The sequence below is a fragment of the Lepidochelys kempii genome, chromosome 1 (assembly GCF_965140285.1).
Source record: "Lepidochelys kempii isolate rLepKem1 chromosome 1, rLepKem1.hap1, whole genome shotgun sequence".
NCBI lineage: Eukaryota > Metazoa > Chordata > Testudines > Cheloniidae > Lepidochelys > Lepidochelys kempii.
The window spans coordinates 108,485,794-108,506,062 of record NC_136380.1 but is presented as its reverse complement, the minus strand read 5'-3'; the positions used below and the strand labels follow the sequence as shown (position 1 = coordinate 108,506,062).

The 20,269-nt window shown below is 45.4% G+C and overlaps 1 protein-coding gene and 1 long non-coding RNA gene across 11 annotated transcripts in view; one reads left to right on the top strand and one right to left on the bottom strand.

Annotated features, from left to right (window-relative positions):
- Positions 1–1,106: 1,106 nt before the first annotated feature.
- On the bottom strand, positions 1,107–5,172 carry LOC140913374 (uncharacterized). Its single transcript, XR_012159568.2, has 3 exons — positions 4,858–5,172; positions 4,493–4,608; positions 1,107–1,746 (listed from the first exon to the last, which is right to left on the bottom strand). It is a non-coding gene; the product is annotated as an uncharacterized LOC140913374 (long non-coding RNA).
- Positions 5,173–5,362: 190 nt separating this feature from the next.
- The window catches only part of IRS2 (insulin receptor substrate 2), a 31,556-nt gene continuing 16,649 nt past the window's right edge, over positions 5,363–20,269 (top strand). For 8 of the 10 annotated variants that reach the window (XR_012159557.2, XR_012159555.2, XR_012159556.2 and 5 more), the window contains exon 1: positions 5,364–9,098. Coding sequence is in view for 4 of the 10 variants with exons in the window: in XM_073349658.2 (XP_073205759.1) it covers positions 5,678–9,098 (3,421 nt within the window). In the remaining 6 variants the exon portion in view is untranslated. Of the gene's footprint in view, positions 9,099–10,043; positions 10,175–15,875; positions 20,266–20,269 lie in introns of those variants that run through there. The other 2 variants (XM_073349596.2, XM_073349637.2) reach the window with 2 other exon arrangements.

Below are 20,269 nucleotides of genomic sequence, written 5' to 3'. Positions count from 1 at the left end.
GAAAGGGATGGATGGATAGATAGATAAAACAGAAACTATCATAATGCCATTATATAAATCCATCATAAGCCCACACCTTCAATACTGAGTCTGGTTCTGGTTGTCACATCTTAAAAGAGATATATTAGATCTGGAAAAGGTACAGAGAAAGGCAATAAAAATTATTAGGGGTATGGAACAGCTTCCATACGATGAGAGATTAAAAAGAGTGAGATGGTTCATCTTAGAAAAAAAGATGACTAATAGAGGATATGATCAAGGTCTATAAAATCATGAATGGTGTGGATAAAGTGAACAAGGAAGTGTTACTTACCCCCTCACATAACACAAGAATTAGGAGTCACCCAAATAAATGAATAGGCCACAGGTTTGAAACAGACAAAAGGAAGTGCTTCTTTGCACAGTGCACGGTCAACCTGTGGAACTCATTGCTATGGGATGTTGTGAAGGCCAGAAGTATAACTGGGTTAAAAAAAGAATTAGATAAGTTGATGGACAGGTCCATCAATGGCTGTTAGCCAAGATGGTCAGAGACGTCCCCTCATGCTCTGGGTATTCCTTAACCTTCAACTGCCAGAAGCTGGGCCTAGACAACAGGGGATGGATCACTCAAAATTACCCCATTTTGTTCATTCCCTCTGATGCATCTGGCACTGGCCATTGTCAGAAGATGGGATCCTGGGCTAGATGGACCATTGGCCTGATCAAGTACAGCCATTCTTATGTTCTTAAGAGGTAAAGTGTGGCATGACAAAAAGGCTCAGAATCCTGCAGAGAAAGAAATGAAAACCACCCATGTAATTTTAAAGCAGAGATGTTTGTTGCTACAGTTTGTTCCTTGAAGCCAGTACCAATTATATCATATTTTTCTCATGGACTCTTGGACTAGCGCTTCCCATACCCTGCACCAAAGATATATATTGCTGTTTCTTGGAAACCTACTAAGTTAAAATCCACAAAGCAAAAATAATTAAAATAGAAAAAATATTTATTGCATGTCATAAGTCAATCAGCACCAGAAAATTAAAAGTTATTACTGACATCTAACACTTACATAATTATAAAAAAAAAATATAAAAAAGTAGCAATTTGTTATGCGGAAGTGTGAGATAAAAGGAAATTTCCTTCTTTTTATTGTTTTTGTTGCATCTAAATTGTTTAATAAACATTGATTCTGCTGTTATAATTAATATTTTCATTACAAAAATATGTTCATAATTATTACCCTTTTACAAATGCCAACTCTAAAGATTTGTCTGAGACCCCCAAATAATTAATATTTCATAACTTGCTGGAAAAAAAAACATTCTACAGTTTCAGAGAAATACTCTTCTGTATTTTTATAGATTTAAACTGTAAACCTCTTACTCATATTGGTGTGGAGTTACTCAGATAAGTACCAATTTGAGTAAAGGGTTCATAATCTGGCTCATAAAGATTAAAATTAGAAAACCAACCATTCCTGACTTTGCATAAAAAACTTTCCTCATTAAGGACTGTAATACATAGAAAATAAAAAATACCTTGCACTTCTACAGCATTTTAAACCACAGATCTCAACTTATTTTGCCAGAGTGGGTAAGTATTATTATCTCCATTTCCCAAATAGGGGTAGCTGAAGCACAGGGGTTCCTGGTTCTTGCCGTTGGTCATATAGTGAGTCAATAGCAGAGACTTCAGCGGCCATCCCTCTCTCTCTCCTGGAAGGTAGTATCTCCGGTCTCCAGCAGCTGCCCTTCCCTTTTGCTGTGTTAAACATGTATTAATTTAAGCAAAAAACAACAAACAAACAGGTAAGTACCTTAATACTTAAAATGTGAACACCCAGTCTCCGAGGAAAAGGCGGTTCTTTTAAAAAAGCTCTCTACTGCAACCTGAGCCTGCTGAAATTTATAGCTGAGTCTCCCTTATTTCAGGTACAGGTATTGATTTCTAAATGAGTTATGACCGAAACCAAGGAGAATTTAAAGGACAGAGACTCTTCCTTAAATTTCTCTTGCATGGCGTGTGTATGGTGTACCTTGAGCTATACGCTGTATGTACTCGTGTGTGTACGTGTAGGACTGGGTCTAGACTGGCGGAGGGGATCACAAGCTGCTAGAGGAACACTGGATTGTTTTCGCTGCTTGCGCCCGCCCTCTGCCCTGCACTATGGAAACTATATTTTTTCAACTTTACATTCAAAACAGATGACTTCAGCTGCATAATATACAGACACATGAATGTCCCGATGGCATTCAGAACAGAAAATTAAAAACAAGGATGTTTGTCTGACCTCTTGCTCCCTTCTCCTCCCAAGGATATGCAAAAGGGAGACAAGCTTTGTGAGTGGGTCTAGGAAAGGAGAAGATGCGGCTCTGATTAAAAACAACCTGGGCTAGAGGTTTTCAATAAATACTTTTTTCTTTATCCCAAGACTCTTATTATGACTTTCCCCCTTTCCACCACTGTGTGTTTTATGTTGCATGCTTCAGAACGAGCAATGATTTTGTTTTCCTCTATCACAGGGGCTCTACGTACGCCTACCCACCACGGAGCTTGTCTGGTCCCCCTCTGTTTCCCCACCCCGCACTACACACCCAGAGACAGTACAGCTCGCCAGGCCCCCTCTTCCCCACCGGCCCCTCCGATCGTCTCTGGTTCCCACTCTGTTCCCCACCGCTACCGCCCCCTCCCCATTACACACATCACTGATATTCTCTGGTCCCCACCGCCCCCTCCCCATTACACACATCACCGATACTCTCTGGTTCCCTCACTGTTCCCCACCGCCCCCTCCCCATTACACACATCACCGATATTCTCTGGTCCCCACCGCCTCCTCCCCATTACACACATCACCGATACTCTCTGGTTCCCACTCTGTTCCCCACCGCCCCCTCCCCATTACACACATCACAGATCGTTTCTGGTTCTCACTCTTTCTCCACCTCCTACCCCCACACCCTACAGCTAGCCAGGTCCCCCTGTTCCCCACCGCCCCCTCCCTACATACACGCATCATAGAGCTTGTCTGGTTCCCCCCCGTTCCCCACACAGAGAACTGAGATCTTTGCGGGTCTTCGTGCAGCCACCCCCCCTCCCATACACACACACAAAAGGGGTGCAACAGGAAGGTAAATCACCTCCCACTTCTACAATTCCACCCCCCCTTCCCTCCCGTGTCTGTTGTACAAGCAAGGGGCATATAGATCCCGGCGTTTGTTGCTAGTTGTGCGTGTAAAGTCCAGTGAGATGACTAATTTTCGTTCTCGTAAACAAGCAGGGACCTCTGCTCATTGAAAGCCGTTCATCAACTGGGGCTTTGCACAAACAAGGGTGACTTTAGAGCCGGGATCCCATCGCACACAGATCAACCGTAAAACGTAGCCGTGGAAAACAGAGCCACACAACATAGGAATAGGGATTTGTAATGGTTGGAAAAACATGGACTCGTGCGCGCACCTTCGCCACAAGGAAAGCAGCCTGCAAAGCAAACACACACTGCAGCCGCGGCAGATTTCCAGAGCGTAAACACGGGGGGTGGGGGGTGAGGCTGCTACACTCCCCCTTCACAACTCATTACTTAATTGCCTCGATGTGCTCTAATCCCCCAGTGCGGCTGGCTTTGTTTCGCAAGGAAACACGAATGCTGCCCTTATACACAGCAATGCAAAACACAGCGATCAATTAATTTACTTAATTAAAAAATGAACAGCACCCCCCCACACACACACACTCCTCGTTCTTCACTCTCCAGGTGGCATTTCTTCGCTACACAGACCCAGCAACTATGGGGAGAAGGCAAACAAGCCCCTGATCAATGACAAACTAGCAGAAACAGCTGGCCACCCCGCTACCCCCTCGATTCCCCGTTACTTTGTGTAGGGCCGGGGGAGCCAAGAGCAAACGCCCGGGAGGCGGACCCAGGAGGTCTGGACTATGTTGTATGGGTTCAGGGGGAGCTAGCGGGAGGACTGGGCAGGGAATGCCTAGTGATTTAGGGGAGGCGGCTAGGAAGGCTCTGGATCCTGGGAGGGGAGAAGGCGGGGTGGGAGACCCAGCCAGTGCACCGTGAGTGAGGCAGTGGGGGCTGAACTAGCAAGCTCCGCAGCGTATGTGTCGGGGCGGGGGGCACTCCCCAGGGGAACAGGCACTCTCTAGCGTGGAGGCAAAAAGGGGGATCGGGGAGGGCAAGTCCCGATGTGGTGGCCCCCACAGAGGGGTGTCTGCGGCACGCATAGAAGGCAGAGAGAGCGATTGGGGGCGGGGGAGAGGGAGATGTTGGCTGGGGCCACAGAGGGCCCAAGACCGCTTGCAGGGGGGCGTGGAGCCGGAGAAGCCCGCTAGGACGGCAAACTTCGGGGTGTGTGTCGTGGGAAGGGAAACAAACCCCGGGAAGCCCTGTTGCCTGGGGGATACAGGGAAAGGACCAGGCAAGGCAACAGAGCTCTATTGCCATGGCGAGCTACACAAACGTTACCAAAGCATGAAAGCTAGATTCCGCTGGTACCTGTCCGTCTGTCCAGGGCAGGACTTCTTACTGCCTGGGCTTTGATCCCAGGCCCATTAGCATTAGCCGCGTTCAAGCCTGATGTGGGGCGGCAGGTTTGGCGGTGGAGGCGGCACCTAAAAAGGCGGCCGGTTAGATGGGGGAGAGGGCCATCTCTGGCACCCCCCCCCCCTCTCCTTTGGCCATGCTGCAGCTTCTTGATTTTGAGGAAACCTGCCCATCGCTCTCGATCGCCGGCGGAAGGCTTCCCCTCCTCTGCCACACCTGGCGCAATAAACCCCAGCCCAGCTCAGTTTCCTCCGTCACGCGCTCGGGACCCTCTGTCCCCCCCCCTTTTTTTTTTTTAATTTCCCCCTCTAGCGTACGATCACCGGCTCTGCACTGGGCGCGAAGCTGCGGGAGCCCGCCCCCTTCCCCGCCTGGCGAGGTGGCCCGCTCATGTGCTCGCTCGGTGACAGCGGGCTCGGCAGCCCCCCGGCCACCTCGCGCTCCTGCCTGGGCTTCCCGGTCGCCTGGCGTTTTCGGCGAGCTCCCGCACGTGTCTGTGCGGGGCTCCGGGGCCAGGGGAAAGGGGCAGGCGAGAGCCAGCGTGCGTAGAAGAAGGGAGGGTGTGTGGGCGGGAAAAGAAACAGAGGGGGAGACTGAGAGAGAAGAGGGTGGGACGCGCGAGCCACCCAATAACAACCCGCCTCCCTGGGCTCGGCGTCCTCCCCCCATCCCCATTGGTGCATGGCGCTGTCCTTTCCCCGGCGCCGCACCCAATCCCGTAGGAAGCTGGCGGCGGATTGATGGCCTCGCCCCCCTTTACTCTGGCTTTCCCCTGCTCCCCCCTCCCTTGGCTCGGTGTGTGAGCGTTTCGGCAACCCAGCGGGTCACGTGTTGTTTTGCTCTTTAGTTCAGCCCTTGGTGCGCAATGTGTTACTTACTGTGAAACTGCTACCGAGGCAGGCGGCGGCAGCAGCGACCAGCTCCGAGGATCCGGAGAGCAGCCGCGCTCAGGGTCTAGAAGGACTCGGGCAGCAGCAAGCCCTGCCTGCACGGAGGAGCCAGGTCGGCAACAGCACCATCACCGCCGCGCTTTATACAGGAGCCGGGGGTCACAGCGGCTCCGGGGACCAGGGGATTAGCCCCCCCGCCCCAGGGCGCTCGGAACTCAGCCCCCCTGCCCCGCGCTCTGGGCTGGGGATGGCGAGCCCCACGCTGCTGGGGCTGCTGAACTCCCCTCCTGGTCCCAACCTCAACAACAACAACAACCACCAGAGCGTGAGGAAATGCGGCTACCTGCGCAAGCAGAAGCACGGGCACAAGCGCTTCTTCGTGCTCCGGGGACCCGGCGGCAGCGGGGAGGAGCAGCCGGGGGCGGGGGGCGCCCGGCTGGAGTACTACGAGAACGAGAAGAAATGGAAGAACAAGTCGGGGGCTCCCAAGCGGGTGATCGCGCTGGATTCCTGCCTCAACATCAACAAGCGAGCGGACGCCAAGCACAAGTACCTGATCGCCCTCTACACCAAGGACGAGTACTTCGCCGTGGCGGCCGAGAACGAGCAGGAGCAGGAGGGCTGGTACCGGGCCCTCACCGACCTGCTCAACGAGGGCAAAGCCGCCTGCCAGGGTTCCCCGCTCCGCCACCTCTCCTCGCCCTTCTCCTCCGGCAGCGCCGCCGGGTCCTCCCTCGCCGGCGGCTGCGAGGACCTCAACTACGGGCTGCTCGCCCCGGCCAGTGCTGTCTACCGGGAGGTCTGGCAGGTGACGCTGAAGCCCAAGGGCCTGGGGCAGAGTAAGAACCTGACCGGGGTGCACCGGCTCTGCCTCTCCGCTCGCACCATCGGCTTCGTGCGCCTCAACTGCGAGCTGCCCTCGGTCACGCTGCAGCTGATGAACATCCGCCGCTGCGGCCACTCCGACAGCTTCTTCTTCATGGAGGTGGGGCGGTCGGCGGCCACCGGGCCCGGCGAGCTCTGGATGCAGGCGGACGACTCGGTGGTGGCGCAGAACATCCACGAGACCATCCTGGGGGCCATGAAGGCGCTGAAGGAGCTGTCCGAGTTCCGGCCCCGCAGCAAGAGCCAGTCCTCCTCGTCCTCCTCCTCCGGGGGCGCCGGGGGCCCCGGAGCCTCCTCCACCCACCCCATCACCGTGCCCGGCCGCCGGCACCACCACCTGGTCAACCTGCCGCCCAGCCAGACCGGCCTGCTGCGCCGCTCCCGCACAGACAGCCTAGCGGCCGGGGCCAGCGCCGGCACCAAGGGCAACCCGGGCCGGGTGCGGACGGCCAGCGAAGGGGATGGCTGCAGAGCGGGCTCGGTCGCCGGCAGCCCCATGAGCCCCGGCCCGGTGCGGACTCCCTTGAGCCGCTCGCACACACTTAGTAGCGGCGGCAAGTCGGGGGGAAAGCTGGGGCCGGTGCCCCCCGGGGGCGGCCTGCAAAATAGTCGCTCCATGTCTATGCCCGTATCGCACTCGCCCCCTTCCGCCACCAGCCCGATCAGCCTCTCCTCCAGCAGCGGGCTCGGCTCCGAGCCCCCCCACCCGCAGCGCCTGTCCAGCGGCAGCGCCTCCGTATCGGGCTCCCCCAGCGACCCCGGCTTTATGTCCTTCGACGAATACGGCTCCAGCCCGGGCGGCGACCTGCGGCCCTTCTCCACCGCCAGCAACCGCAGCAACACGCCCGAGTCCATCGCCGAGACCCCCCCGGTGCGGGACCCCGGGGGCGGCGCGGACCTGTACGGCTACATGGCCATGGAGCGGCCCCAGGGCGGCCGGCTCTGCTACCGGCCCTGCCCGGACTCGGCGGGGGACAAGGGCCCCAGGAAGCGGACTTACTCGCTGACCACGCCGTGCCGCCAGCGGGCCGCCCCCCCGCAGGTCTCCTCCGCCTCTCTGGACGAGTACACCCTGATGCGGGCCACCTTCGCCGGCAGCTCCGGCCGCCTCTTCCCCGCCGCCTCCCCCAAAGTGACCTACACGCCCTACCCCGAGGACTACGGGGACATCGAGATCGGCTCCCACCGCAGCTCCGGCAGCAGCAGCACCAACCTGGGGCCGCCGGCAGGGGGCGGCGGAGGAGGGGACGACGGCTATATGCCCATGACCCCCGGCGTGGCCGCGGCGTTGGGGCCGGGCAGCCGGGGCGGCGCTGACTACATGCCCATGAGCCCCACCAGCGTGTCCGCCCCGCAGCAGATACTGCAGCCGCGGGCCGGGGCGGGCGGCGGCGGCTCGCCGGGGAACGGCAGCGGCGGCTACAAGACCAGCTCCCCCGGGGAGAGCTCCCCGGACGACAGCGGCTACATGCGGATGTGGGGCGGCTCTCGGCTGTCGGTGGAGAGCTCGGACGGGAGGCTGAGCGGCGGGGACTACATCAACATGTCCCCGCACGGGCCGCCCGCCGCCTCGCTCACCCCGCCCGACTTCTTCTTCGCCCCGGCTGCGGGCGCCGGCGACCCGCCCAAGGCCGCCTACGCCTGCAGCTCCCTGCCCCGCTCCTGCCCCGGCCAGGAGCCGGCCAAGGACAGCGACCAGTACGTCTTCATGAGCTCCCCGGGCAGGCTGGTCCCGGAGCAGCCGGCCTGCGGCGTGCGCCCCGCCGCCCCCTCCAGCCACACGGTGCCTTCCCCGCTGCGGCACAGCCGGACCGAGAGCTTCCTGAGCCAGCGGGGCCCGCGGGCGGTCCGGCCCAGCCGCCTGGCCCTGGACACCCTGCGGACGCTGCTGCCCAGCATGCACGAGCACCCGCTGCCGCCCGAGCCCCAGAGCCCCGGCGAGTACATCAACATCGACTTCGGGGAGCCGGCGCCTGCCGACTCGCCGCCCTCCCTGCCGGCCGACAGCCCGGCCTCCTCGCTGGGCTCGGGCGCCGGGCGGAGGCGCTCCCCCCTCTCCGACTACATGAACATCGACTTCGGCTCGCAGGCGGGCCCGGTCTCGGTGGGCTGCCTGGAGGCGCTCTCGCCGGAGGCCTGCGCCAGCCGCGGCCGGCCCGAGGGGCTCTACCTGCCGGCGGCGGTGGGGGTGGCTTGCCTGTCCAGCCCGCCCGACGGGGGCGATTACACCGAGATGACCTTCGGCATGGCCGCCACCCCGCCCCAGCCCATCGCCCAGAAGCCAGAAAGTGCCCGGGTCACCAGCCCCACGGCCGGGGTGAAGAGACTCACCCTGGCCGGGGTGGAGGCTTTCATCCTCTCCAGCCCGCCCCCGGACCCTAACCGCGGGGCTAAGGTCATCCGGGCGGATCCCCAGGGGCGCCGGCGGCACAGCTCGGAGACTTTCTCCTCCACCACCACTGTGACCCCCGTGTCTCCTTCCTTTGCACATAACCCCAAACGGCACAACTCGGCCTCGGTGGAGAACGTGTCCCTCAGGAAAAGCGACGGCCTGGAGGAGGAGCAGGGCAGCAGCCCCATGTGCCGGGAGACCTCCGCTGGCTTCCAGAACGGCCTCAACTACATCGCCATAGACGTGGTGGATGGGAGCCTGGCAAACCGTGACAAAGTCAGACGCAAAGGCAGGCACGCCATGAATGGGGACATCAATGGAGTGGAGACCAGCGCCTATGCCAGCATAGATTTCCTATCCCACAACCTGAAAGAAGCAACTGCTGTGAAAGGTGAGCAGTAGGTCGCTTTCCCAATGTGCTATATTTGTATTTCTAGGGAATGTTGCCATTTTGGGAGAGGTTTCTCTCTCTTTCTCAGCTTTGTAAGCTTTCCAAATAAAATATCTATACACAAGGAAACACTTAAATTAGTGAGTGTGCCCCCTTCACAGGAGCCCAGACTAGTGAGTACACAGTTCTGTATTTTGGATATGCTGCAGAACTGCAGTTAGAACATTTTTCAGCGCCTTTGCTTAAGAGTTTATAAAGCTTGAGTTCAAAGACAGCGAGGGAGCACATCAGATTACCGACAGATCCTTGGCCATCTATCTGAAAGAGTCAAAACAATATGAGGGTTGCATATTGTTTTGCAAATTTTGTTTAAAGGCCTACCCAACAGCTACGGGTAACTACACTGCAGCTGCTGGTTGAATCACAGTATCAATGGCCAGTGGGTTGGTTTGCTTTTTAAGTGGATAGCAAATGCAGGCTGCTTGAAAACAAAAAGAACCCTAAATAACCTAAAGCTTAATATGAGAGAGAATTTGTGTTTTAATCATGTAGCTGTTCCTTTCCACAGGTGCTAGTTGTGCTATAGAAAACTCTTCCTAGCAAGAGGGAAAGTCTGTGTTATAACTGGGGAGGCCAGGAACAGACAATATGTGAAGGTTTAAAAGTTAATCATTGAGACACCGCAGGGATCCTCTTTGCTATTGCACCAGGGCATTTTTAACCTGTATGTACCTATAAACTGCAGTATGTATTTATCGGTCTAGGATGCTGAAATGACAAGGGTGAATAACCCACTCTAGGTTTTACTTCCATATTTATATAGTTTTCATACAGATAATCAGTTTTAAGTAAAAAGTGTCCATTTCTGACACCACTTGTAGAGATTTTTGTTCCATTTATTATTGGCTTGTTGATTTTGAAGAAGAAAATGTTCTTTTTTTATAGGAAGTGCAGAAAGATGGAAGAGATGAAAGTGGAGAAAGCTTTGAACCTAATTGAGAGGATTGTTGACTGAAATGTCAGAATTTTTACAAGATGAACACACTGAATGGTTTCAGAGTAGCAGCTGTGTTAGTCTGTACCCGCAAAAAGAAAAGGAGGACTTGTGGCACCTTAGAGACTAACAAATTTATTTGAGTATAAGTTTTCGTTAAGGACAGAGACAGACTTGTCAGTTATCTGTAGTTTTGCTTAAGCTGGCTTCAGGATTTACATGGTTTGGCATAAATCAGCGTGAATGCTACAATTATTGATTCCATTGCCTTATATAAAGAATGTTTGGCTGTAGCCTGTACATTGGAGTTATGTTCCAGTAAAATCTTGAGCTCTCTTGTATTTAGTTGTAAATTGAGTTTAACAAGATTTGAGTTTTGCTTGACCTACCTACAGCCCCCCCAACTGCATAACAAACCCATATTGGGGAAGCACCACTTCTACAGTATCCTCCAAACTGCTGACCCTAAGGGAAAGGGGTGAGGGGAAGGGAACTCTGCCTAGGGGGAAAACCTGGACTGGATTGAAATGCTCCCAGCATCCAGATTGGATTAAAGTGTGGACATTCCATTCATTTAGCTAATAAGGGGAAACTGGCGCTGCATCTCTGATAAAGTTAACAAAAAGATAGTATAAATATAGCAAAATGAATTTAGAGAATGGTGAATGGTGGGAACAGTTCAATTCTAGTAATTATAAAATATCTGAAGATTATTCAGATACTTGTTTTATTTTAATATTTTCTTTTACTTGTGGGCTTTTCCTCCCCTTTTTATATGCATGTAAATTGCAATGAAGATCAGCATCACTGGGTGTTGAGCTGAATGTAGGAGGCACAGCTGATGACTGTTTCAACCATTCTGTTTCCCTGAGGTTTCCTTGTTTCCCACACGTGCATGCCTGTTGCATATAATCACACTCACTCTATTCAGGAAGAACTGTAGCCAATTTCAGGACAAAGAGATAAGAAACACTTCGCATAACTGTTGATCAGTGTTCCAGGTCATATTTTAAAGTGGAGGCTGTATGTTACAGATATTTTTAGTGAATTAATTTGAACAGAAAGAGCAGTGTGATTAGGAAAGTGCAAGAATATTACCTTAGTAAGGGAATGCATAAGTACAGTAGTGGGCTATTGAGCGGAGCCATTAATATTTACAACTCCTGAGCTCTATTTTGGTTTTGTTTACATAACCACCTTGAAGTTTGTTTACAGTACTACTACCCTATTACTACTGCTGCTACTTAAAGATCACTGGTACTGTTCACAGTAGCATTCGAGGTTCTAAGAACTTTAATTTGTAAGATTAACAGGATTTTCATATTTTATGATGAAATACACATGTAGAATTACAGAAATATATGTATATGTATTAAGCATACTAGGTACTGGTTTAACTCTCATTTCTTATTTTAAGTCAGTGGCAGTTCAGAATGATTTGGCTAAACTTTATTGAAGATTTTTAATTGATGTTACTATATACAGTTTACCATGGAGGTAGCCTGTATTAGATGTGATGAGAATTGTTTACTTTTCTGTTTGTACTAATTGTTTACTAAATCACTAAAGCCACTGAATGGGAGCTAGCTTTATCCTTTCAAAGCTATGGAGAAATTAACAGTTTGGAGCAATTTTAAAACTGCAATGTTTGCTGCTTTAGAAAGAAAGTAACATGAAGAACTCTTGTAAAAAGCCTGTATCTTGTAAAAAAAAAAACAAAAAAACCCCCAAAGTTCATTCTATTTGGTTTATTCGGAAATTAATATTTCAATGTAAAATCATAGTCAGTTCAAATACTTCCCCATATCTATAGATATATTTTATTATGTAAGTAAATATTGTGTTTGAGTTTTTGTCCCGTTAACAAAGAAAATTAATTATGTGACTTTAAAAATAAAGATGCATTGGTTTTCATCAGTAACTTGCCTGGCTGCTTTAAAGACTAGTGTGGTTTTTGGAATTTTGAACCAGTATCATCCTGTTACAACGAGAGCAAGCTAACAAAACCAAAATAGCTGAAAACAGAAAAATAAAAAGGTCATTCAGAATTTATCAGTTTATTTAGTTCTACTTCACTCTGAAAGTGTGCAGGCCTGTGAGAGTCTAACAAGTACTTGCCTTTTTCTGAAATATAAATAAAATAGTGCCTTTACTAGACAGCTGGAAACTCTTTTGTTGCACACTGATTATCAGTTAGCATTCAGCTTTCTAAGTATGAAATAACAACAACCCTTTGCAAAATAACATTAGTTCAGACAAAATGATGTATTTCCTTGCTTATGTAAACATTTTCACCCAGTTCCTCCTTTGGTGTAAATTGTTTATTACATTGGAGCTGTGCTAAATTACACCAACTGAAGATCTGTCTTTTGGGTGAAACCCTGGCTCCATTGAAATCACTAGTAATTTTGGCTTTAATAGGGTCATGATTTCACCCTGTGGTTTTTATTTTTATCCTGAAATCCTTAAGCAAAATCCCATTAAGTCCAGTAGTAATTGTGCTTGAGTTTTGACTTAATTGGAAGTTTTTTGCCTGGTTAAGGATATTACGATTGGGGCCATTATATTTGTTTTATTCCAAAAGCAACATGTTTTCTGGAACATATTAAAGTTTTTCCAACTAGTGTTGTTTTAGTTTTCCAAAGTGTGACAGCAAATACATGAGATTGAGGTCTGTTGGCTCTCTCCCCCCCCCCCCCACCTTTTACTTCTTGATTTATTAAAAAAGGTCTTCAATTATAACCTATGATACATCAGTTTTAAATGATCATAAAGCAAGCTAGTGGTCTTTGAGAATAGGTAAAATGATGTCTCACTAGGTCATAATTCTCGTAAGGATTTTATGAATATACGTAAACAGTACAAAAGTCAGATCTAGATAAAATTCACACATTGTTAAAACTGAAACCCTGATTTACTTTTTCCCTTTGTGCTCAGTTTGGACAATAAAACTAGAGAAGTCAGTTTCACTTTTTGATTCTTTTATACTGATTGCCACAAAGTTTGGTTCAGAATCTGCAAGGAAATGTTTTAATTGCCTGTATAAAAGTAATCTTCTAATCAAAATGTCTTGTTAATTTTATGAAAACATTCAAATACAGCTTTGTACATCTTTTTTAAAGCCTAATTTTTTTCGTATAAATTAGTACTAATTTATACTAAATGTCGTATAAATTAGTACTAATTACAAATGTAGCATTTGCTCTTACTGATCTAGTGCCATGCAGTGGGTTATATACCTCAGAATGAATAGATTCAAGAACTGGCCTACCTATTATATCCGATATGGCTGTGATTATAAATCACTTCACAGATAAAATTTAAGAGTTCCAGTTTCACCTTAGATGCTTGTTGGAAAATGTGGTACTGCTCTTTCAGATTCCATTCTATTAGAGGTAAAATGAAATGATTAGGTATCAAATCTGGCAGCATAACCTATAAAATACAAACTGCAAACTATAAGTTTTGTAAAATTAAATGACAACTTTTACTTTTTTAAAAAAATTCATTTTCAATTGTTTTAATTATATGGATGTCAGATTTTTAAAAATGAGATAAAACACCAAAACCCATAAATGTATTTGGCTTTTATTTCTTATTATAGTTTAAATTATATTTAGTTGCACTAAACTAAACAAAACAAGATTGTCATGGTTACTTTGAATCATTTAAGATAAATAGTTATAGACTAAGTTGAATGGTGGGTTTGTTCTAACGTGAACCAGTGTAGTCATTGCTCAAGGCAGAGGAAATGCTTAGGTTGATGATTGTTTCTGATAATTTGATTTCTTTCAAGATAGCTGCCGAGACTAACATTCACTTGTGTTGTAAGTAAAATACATAAAGGAATGTACGACCAGAAAGAGTATTAGGACATATTTTGTATGAATTCCCCCCCTCCGCTATAAGGAGGAAATAATGTTGGATACTTTGTGCTGGTTTTACCATTTTTTAAAATATCATTATATTGAAATACTGAAGCTGGTTTAAAAGTTGAAACACGGCATGCGTACACTGTAGTCAATTTAAGTAATGGATCTCCTTCCCCATTAGGAAGTTAAAGTATTGTATATACAATCCAGGTATTTTCAGTTTAAGCCAGATCTTCTCAAAAGCAGCAAGAGCACTTAACAAAATGTCTGTCTTTTCCATCTATCAAACAAATCCTAAAGAAATGTTTAACTACTTTTTAATTTTTTTAAAGACATTATGCCTCATGAAGGTATGCGTGTGCATATACATACTTCACTTATGGACTGTATTTGTGTTCATGAGTGCACCTATTTTGTGTTTTTGAAATTGTGAAGACAGCATTTTGCTGAGTTAGTAGATTTTTCAGTATATTCGCAAAATGCATAAAATAAATCATCTAAAACAAATAGACAAAGTTTATCAAATAGACTTTTCTATGTAGATTCATTTAATATTTAGTTGTAATTCTTTAATTCCTCATGGGATTTGCTTGAAAATGAACTCTTGAATTCTATCTCTAGGTCTGATCCTATGCTCATTGAAATCAGTAGCATTCACTGACTTCAGTAGTGCAGTATCAAGCTCTAGGTTCTCACTTTGGTACCCACGGCCCTGGTATCTGAGTGCTTATTTTTCTAAGTTTCACGTTGCTTCTCTGAATTAAAAAAATACAGCTATTTTATTTTTTTTGTAGCTGCTTCTCTGTATGTGTTTTTAAGGTGGTCACCGGGGGCAGACTTGCACTAGGTAAACACAAATTCACATGAGTTGTAGGTTTTTCTGACCATGCAGCTCTATTAAAGCAAAATTCTTAATGAATTTAGTGTCTTTTTTCTTTTTTTTTTGGTGTGAGCAAGAGTTTCAGGATTAGTTTCTAAGGGCCTGATTTAAAGCTTACTGAAATAAATGGAAATTCCCCCTCCCCCTCAGTTCTTTATTCTGTCTGCATAAGGATAAAATACTTAATTGACTGGTAAACTGTCATAGCATGTATAGTAATTTTCTTTTTAGTTTTCCTGAAAGGTAGACATGCATCCTGCCCCTAATGTGTAGACAGCTAGACACTGGTGCTTAGCATGTTGGTGGATAGTTTCTAATCAAATATGCATGATTATGTGGAGACTAGTCTGCTAAGTTGCATATTTATTCATGTACACGCAAATGTGTTTCTGTTGGTATTGTAGATGAAAACGTACAGCTAAAAATAGCTTGATTTAATCAAAAGCGGAGAAGTTTGTTTTAAACTTGAATCTAATGGGCAACAATCTGGTTGGAAATACCTTTAAAGGAATACGGTCATGGATAACAGGCCCACAGTTTATCCTGTTTTTTTCCCCCCATATCAGTTTGTAAGGTCCATATAATTCTTTTTCCAAAACAAACATTTAAAATCTTTTTAGCGAAAAGTCGTCCTGCGCTATGTGGAAATGTACAAAAAATGCCAGTGTTTGAATGCAATGAAGGGTAAATGTGTTTTAAGGATCGATAGCTTCCATTGCTGTGTGTGGTGTTGTGCGGTGCAGTGCTGTTGGTCCCAGGATTTTAGAGAAACAAAGTGGGTGAGGTAATATTGGACCAACTTCTGTTGGTGAGAGAGACAAACTTTAGAGGAGAGCTCTGTATAAGCTCGAAAACTCATCTCTCACCAACAGAAATTGGGCGAATAAAAGATATTGCCTCACTCACCTTGTCTTTCTTTTAAGGAAACAGATAATGATTTCAAGTTTTCGAGTGGGGAAATACTTTTGAAATGAATATAAATACCTGTGTGAATTTTTTAAAAACTATTGATAAATTATTTTCTTTTTCAGTTACAGATCTTGCAAGAGTATGTTCTTCTTGGAATTCAGATAGAGTTTTCACTGTCCTTCAAGATATTTTCTGTGTTAGATTATTATTTGTATTACAGTAGTGCCTAGATTAGAGTCTCCAACTGAGATCAGATACTGCACATAGATATCCAAAGAATTCCTACCCCAATGTGCATCCAATCAAACCAACTAGACAGACAAAGTGTGGGGGAAAGGTTTTGGTGAAGTATTAGTACTCTTCCCACATCATGGCTAATTCCAGTAACGTTCCCAAGAAATAAGCCATTAACTCAGTTGTAGATAAACTCATTAAATAGCTGACACTTAGATTTGCCTGTGCATAGGTAATTAACAGTTCAGTCATTGGAGCTATAGTGTCTTTACTGGAGTTCATAATTTAACAAGTTCTACAGTTTTAAAAAAAGTAGCTCGTGTGTGTGTGTGTGAGGCACATACACTTACACAATAAACAAAGAATAGCTGTCCCATATAAGTGACCCATAAGAGTATTTTATTCTAATAAACAGCATATAGAAATAGTTAAACAGATGAAGAAAAACCCATATAACATCTACACTGCGAAATACCCAGTTATGTAATAGTTTAGGAGTGAGTCAGTGTTTTGTTTACAATCACTTCAGCATCCTAGAAGAGAATACTTCCTTCCTGGCAGATGGCAGCCCCAGGGCCATGCACCTGCTATTACAAGCAGTACGCTGTAGTAACCAACCCCAGCCTCACTGTTGACAATGGGTTGTCAGCCCACTGTTGGGCTCATAGCCTAAAGAGAATAGGGAACATATTTGTCCTTCAACAAGGGACTGAAATATCTTAGGAAAGACAATAGAGATGGTACACTAAAGAATTGTACTACAGTCTAAAATATCCTTCTTGTAGAAGATGTGTAGTGAGCCACTTTAAGACAAATTATGATTGAAGATCATGAACTGTGTCATCAGGGAGAGGATTTTCTGTTCTCTCATCCAATAGAGTGATTTCCCACGTTGGATTTATTAGCTCTATCTAGGCAGTCAGAACACTCTCATAACTTAGCTAAATGTGCTTTTGCAATGCATCCGTCAGTAACCTGTATTACCTCACCACCTTGTCTGTCTAGTAACCTGTAGTGGAATTCTTTTCAAGAGGAGAGGGTTTTCCATGTGGAATTGTCTAACTTATTGTGGCTGTGAGGAGGCTGAAATAGTTATGTACAGTCCACTCTGATACTGTTATGCAGATCCACCAAAAGGTGTACTAAAAAGTAAGAATGTCTATTTCATTATACCTTAATGCTGTATTTGTGGCTGCAGAATACAGCAGAAACTCTGAGTCTTTTGAGTTGCAACACCATCTGTTACAATCATGTCTTTGGGGCCATCTTCTGTTAATTTGACCGTCATTAACTTCTCTTATGCATTAAAGTTTTTTGTTTGTTTTTTGTTTTGAAGATGGAGGATATCTTTAGTTTTAGTGGAAGGCTTTCCAAAGAAGAGGGTGTCCTTTTTAGTAGGCCAGGATATTCTTGTTAAATTTAAAAACTATCCAAATGTTACCCTGAGTTTGTATAGTATTAAACAGGATTATATGACACACAGATCAGACATTGTTGAGAAGCTTGTTTTTGTTTGAAGGGGTAAGAAATGGAGGCTTTAATGTAATGCCAATATAGCAAATTTGCTGATACCAGAAACAGAAGAAATGTCTTAGAAACGGTAGAACATACTGACAGACTTTCCATTTTGTACAACTTCTTCAAGTGATTCTTTAACAATATTTATGTGATTAAATATGAAATGTTCTGCTTTCACTTAGTGTTAATTTCTAAATCTGTTTCCGAGATATAGGCAATCTAAAGTTGATCTGCAATAATACTGTAGGTATGACTTAAGACAGAAACACATCAATAAGTAATTCCAGTAACAGTTGTAAAATCATGTCAATGAAAACTGTTAAATTGGATAGAATAAAATTTAATTAATCTTAGGTTTGCTTCTCTGATTCAGTTCTCCAGGGAGTGTATTATTTTTAAATAATAGCTAATGTAGTCATTCTGTAGAGATTAACACCTCTTAAAATTGGTTCTTAAAGGATATATTGTCAAACTATTTAAGGTGAGAATTTGGAGGCCTTTTTTGACAAAAGGTTGTGTACAGCCTGATAGGAATAGATTAAAAAAATCCAATGAAACACTTTCAGGGGGCAGTTAAACTTAATTGTCCAATGGAGAAGACACAAACTACTTTTGTGCCATTGCTTGAGTACCAGAAAGTAAGAGTGACTCGGCTTTCGTAGTTCAAGACAAGTGAAAATATGAAAAATAAGCAAGTATAATAATTTGCCACATGACACTTGAATGTTGTTTAAACAGCAAGAATAAAACCAAAATTGTCTTATGGAAGTATATGATACTTGATACGATTTATGAGGTTAACAGTGTATTGTGTAATACTTTCACAACAGTATTGGATTTATTTAAACTATTATGTTTTCTGCAGTGCTTGAGTTATGTATCTAAGTAATTCTAGAGGAGGAGCAGTGATGTTTTTTCCTAATGCAATATCTTCTTTCTCGTGACTTGGAACTTTTTCAAAAAGGCTGGTGAGAAAGTTTTGTTTTCTTTCTCCTTATGTGATAGTACTAGTAAATATCCATTAAGCAGTCCTTCGTGGTGTTTGTATCTTTTGCTGGCCCACATTTCAGGGTAGACTGTTTAAATGGATGAACAATTCTTGTTGTTTGCAGTGTTGTATTTGTATTGGTCCCAGGATATTAGAGAGACAAGGTGGGTGAGGTAATATCTTTTATTGGACCAGCTTCTGTTGATGAAAGAGAAAAGCTTTTGCGTGTACGTAGAGCTTTTCTTCATATCTGGGAAAGGTATTCATGAGTGTGTCACAGCTAAATACAAGGTGAAGCAGATTGCTTAGCATAATGAATTAACACCCCTTGCAAGAGACCCTTCAAGGTGAAGTGGGCAGTTAACGCTTCTGCAACCCTAGGACAGAGGAGTGTTAGTGAGGTTACCCATTGTTGCAGTAAACCATAAATCCAGTGTCTTTACTGAGTCATAGTGAAGTTATGAATTTAAGCTCCAAGTTCATCTTCTGAAGGTGTTTTGCAGGTTTCCTTTGAGGACGAGGACTCAAGAGGTAAGATATGGAGTAATTGTTTTGTGAAGCATGTTTGCCCATGAGTGATAGGGTGCTATTGTCTTTTATCATTTTTTTTTTTGAGTTCTTGTTTACACTTTTAGGCTGTGGACTCAAACTCCTTACACAAGCAGATTTTTCCACTTATGGTGAAAAGAAGGTTTTCCTGCATGAGAAGTATTGGATTGGGCCACAGCAGATGTAGTAATCCTTATGAAAGGCAGCTATTCAATTGTATTGTATTGTACCATTTTAACTCTTCATACAACATACAGATTTTAAAATGACGAAATTGCTTTATTGGGGATGTCTTGAGAAAATATTTCTGTCCAAATTTTAATCCTCTAAAATGCTGGATATATAATAGATATGATGGTTACAGCTGCTTGGCGTGACGAGAAGGAAAAGTCATGGGTTTGTCATAGCGGAAAATGCAAAACTCACATTCATTTTAGAAAAAAGCCATGGTGCTCTAGTTGATTAAAATTAACTCGTGTATGAAATGATGAGAAAGGTAAAATTGTTTTTATGAATGAAATTGTTTAAAAGTATTAATTATTTTAACTCATAATTTTGAACCATTTTAAGCCTATATTTCAGCTTATAGACTCAAAATTTGTAACACTTCAGGAAGGAGTCTGAGTCAGCAGTGAACTGCCAGGACTTCTTACACAGGCCCTGATTTTTTTAATAAAAAATCCTTTTAAGTGTTGGGTGGCTTTGATTCCTTCTCCCCCCTCCCCGACCTCCCTAAACCAAAACGTTTCTTCCTGTTGAAGTCAATGGGGGAATTCCTCTTAAAAAACTGATGGAAATCAAGTTTGTTAAAAGCATACAGTCTTAATATTAGTGCTACCAGGTATCATAGAGGAATGCAGGGAAAAGTTTGTGAATGAACATAAATATGCTGCACTGAAGCAAATACAGTTTCTACAATTATCTTTATGGAGTCATTTATAAACTTATAGTGCCACTACTGTAGCATTAAGAACTTTATTCAAGCATGCAGAAATGAACGGTAGGATGGTATTTTTTTTCCTCATTGTATTTACTTATAAAAGGAAATTTGTAATTACAATTTTATTTGAATCATTAATATCAAATTAAATGTCTGCCAAAGTAGCTAAATAGATAGTTTTGTACGATTTGATGACAGAGGTACAGTTGTGGGCTCCAATGAAAATTTTAAACTAAATAAAATTGCTAATAATCAGTTGTTGAATGTTGACCAATAGGATGTTTTCC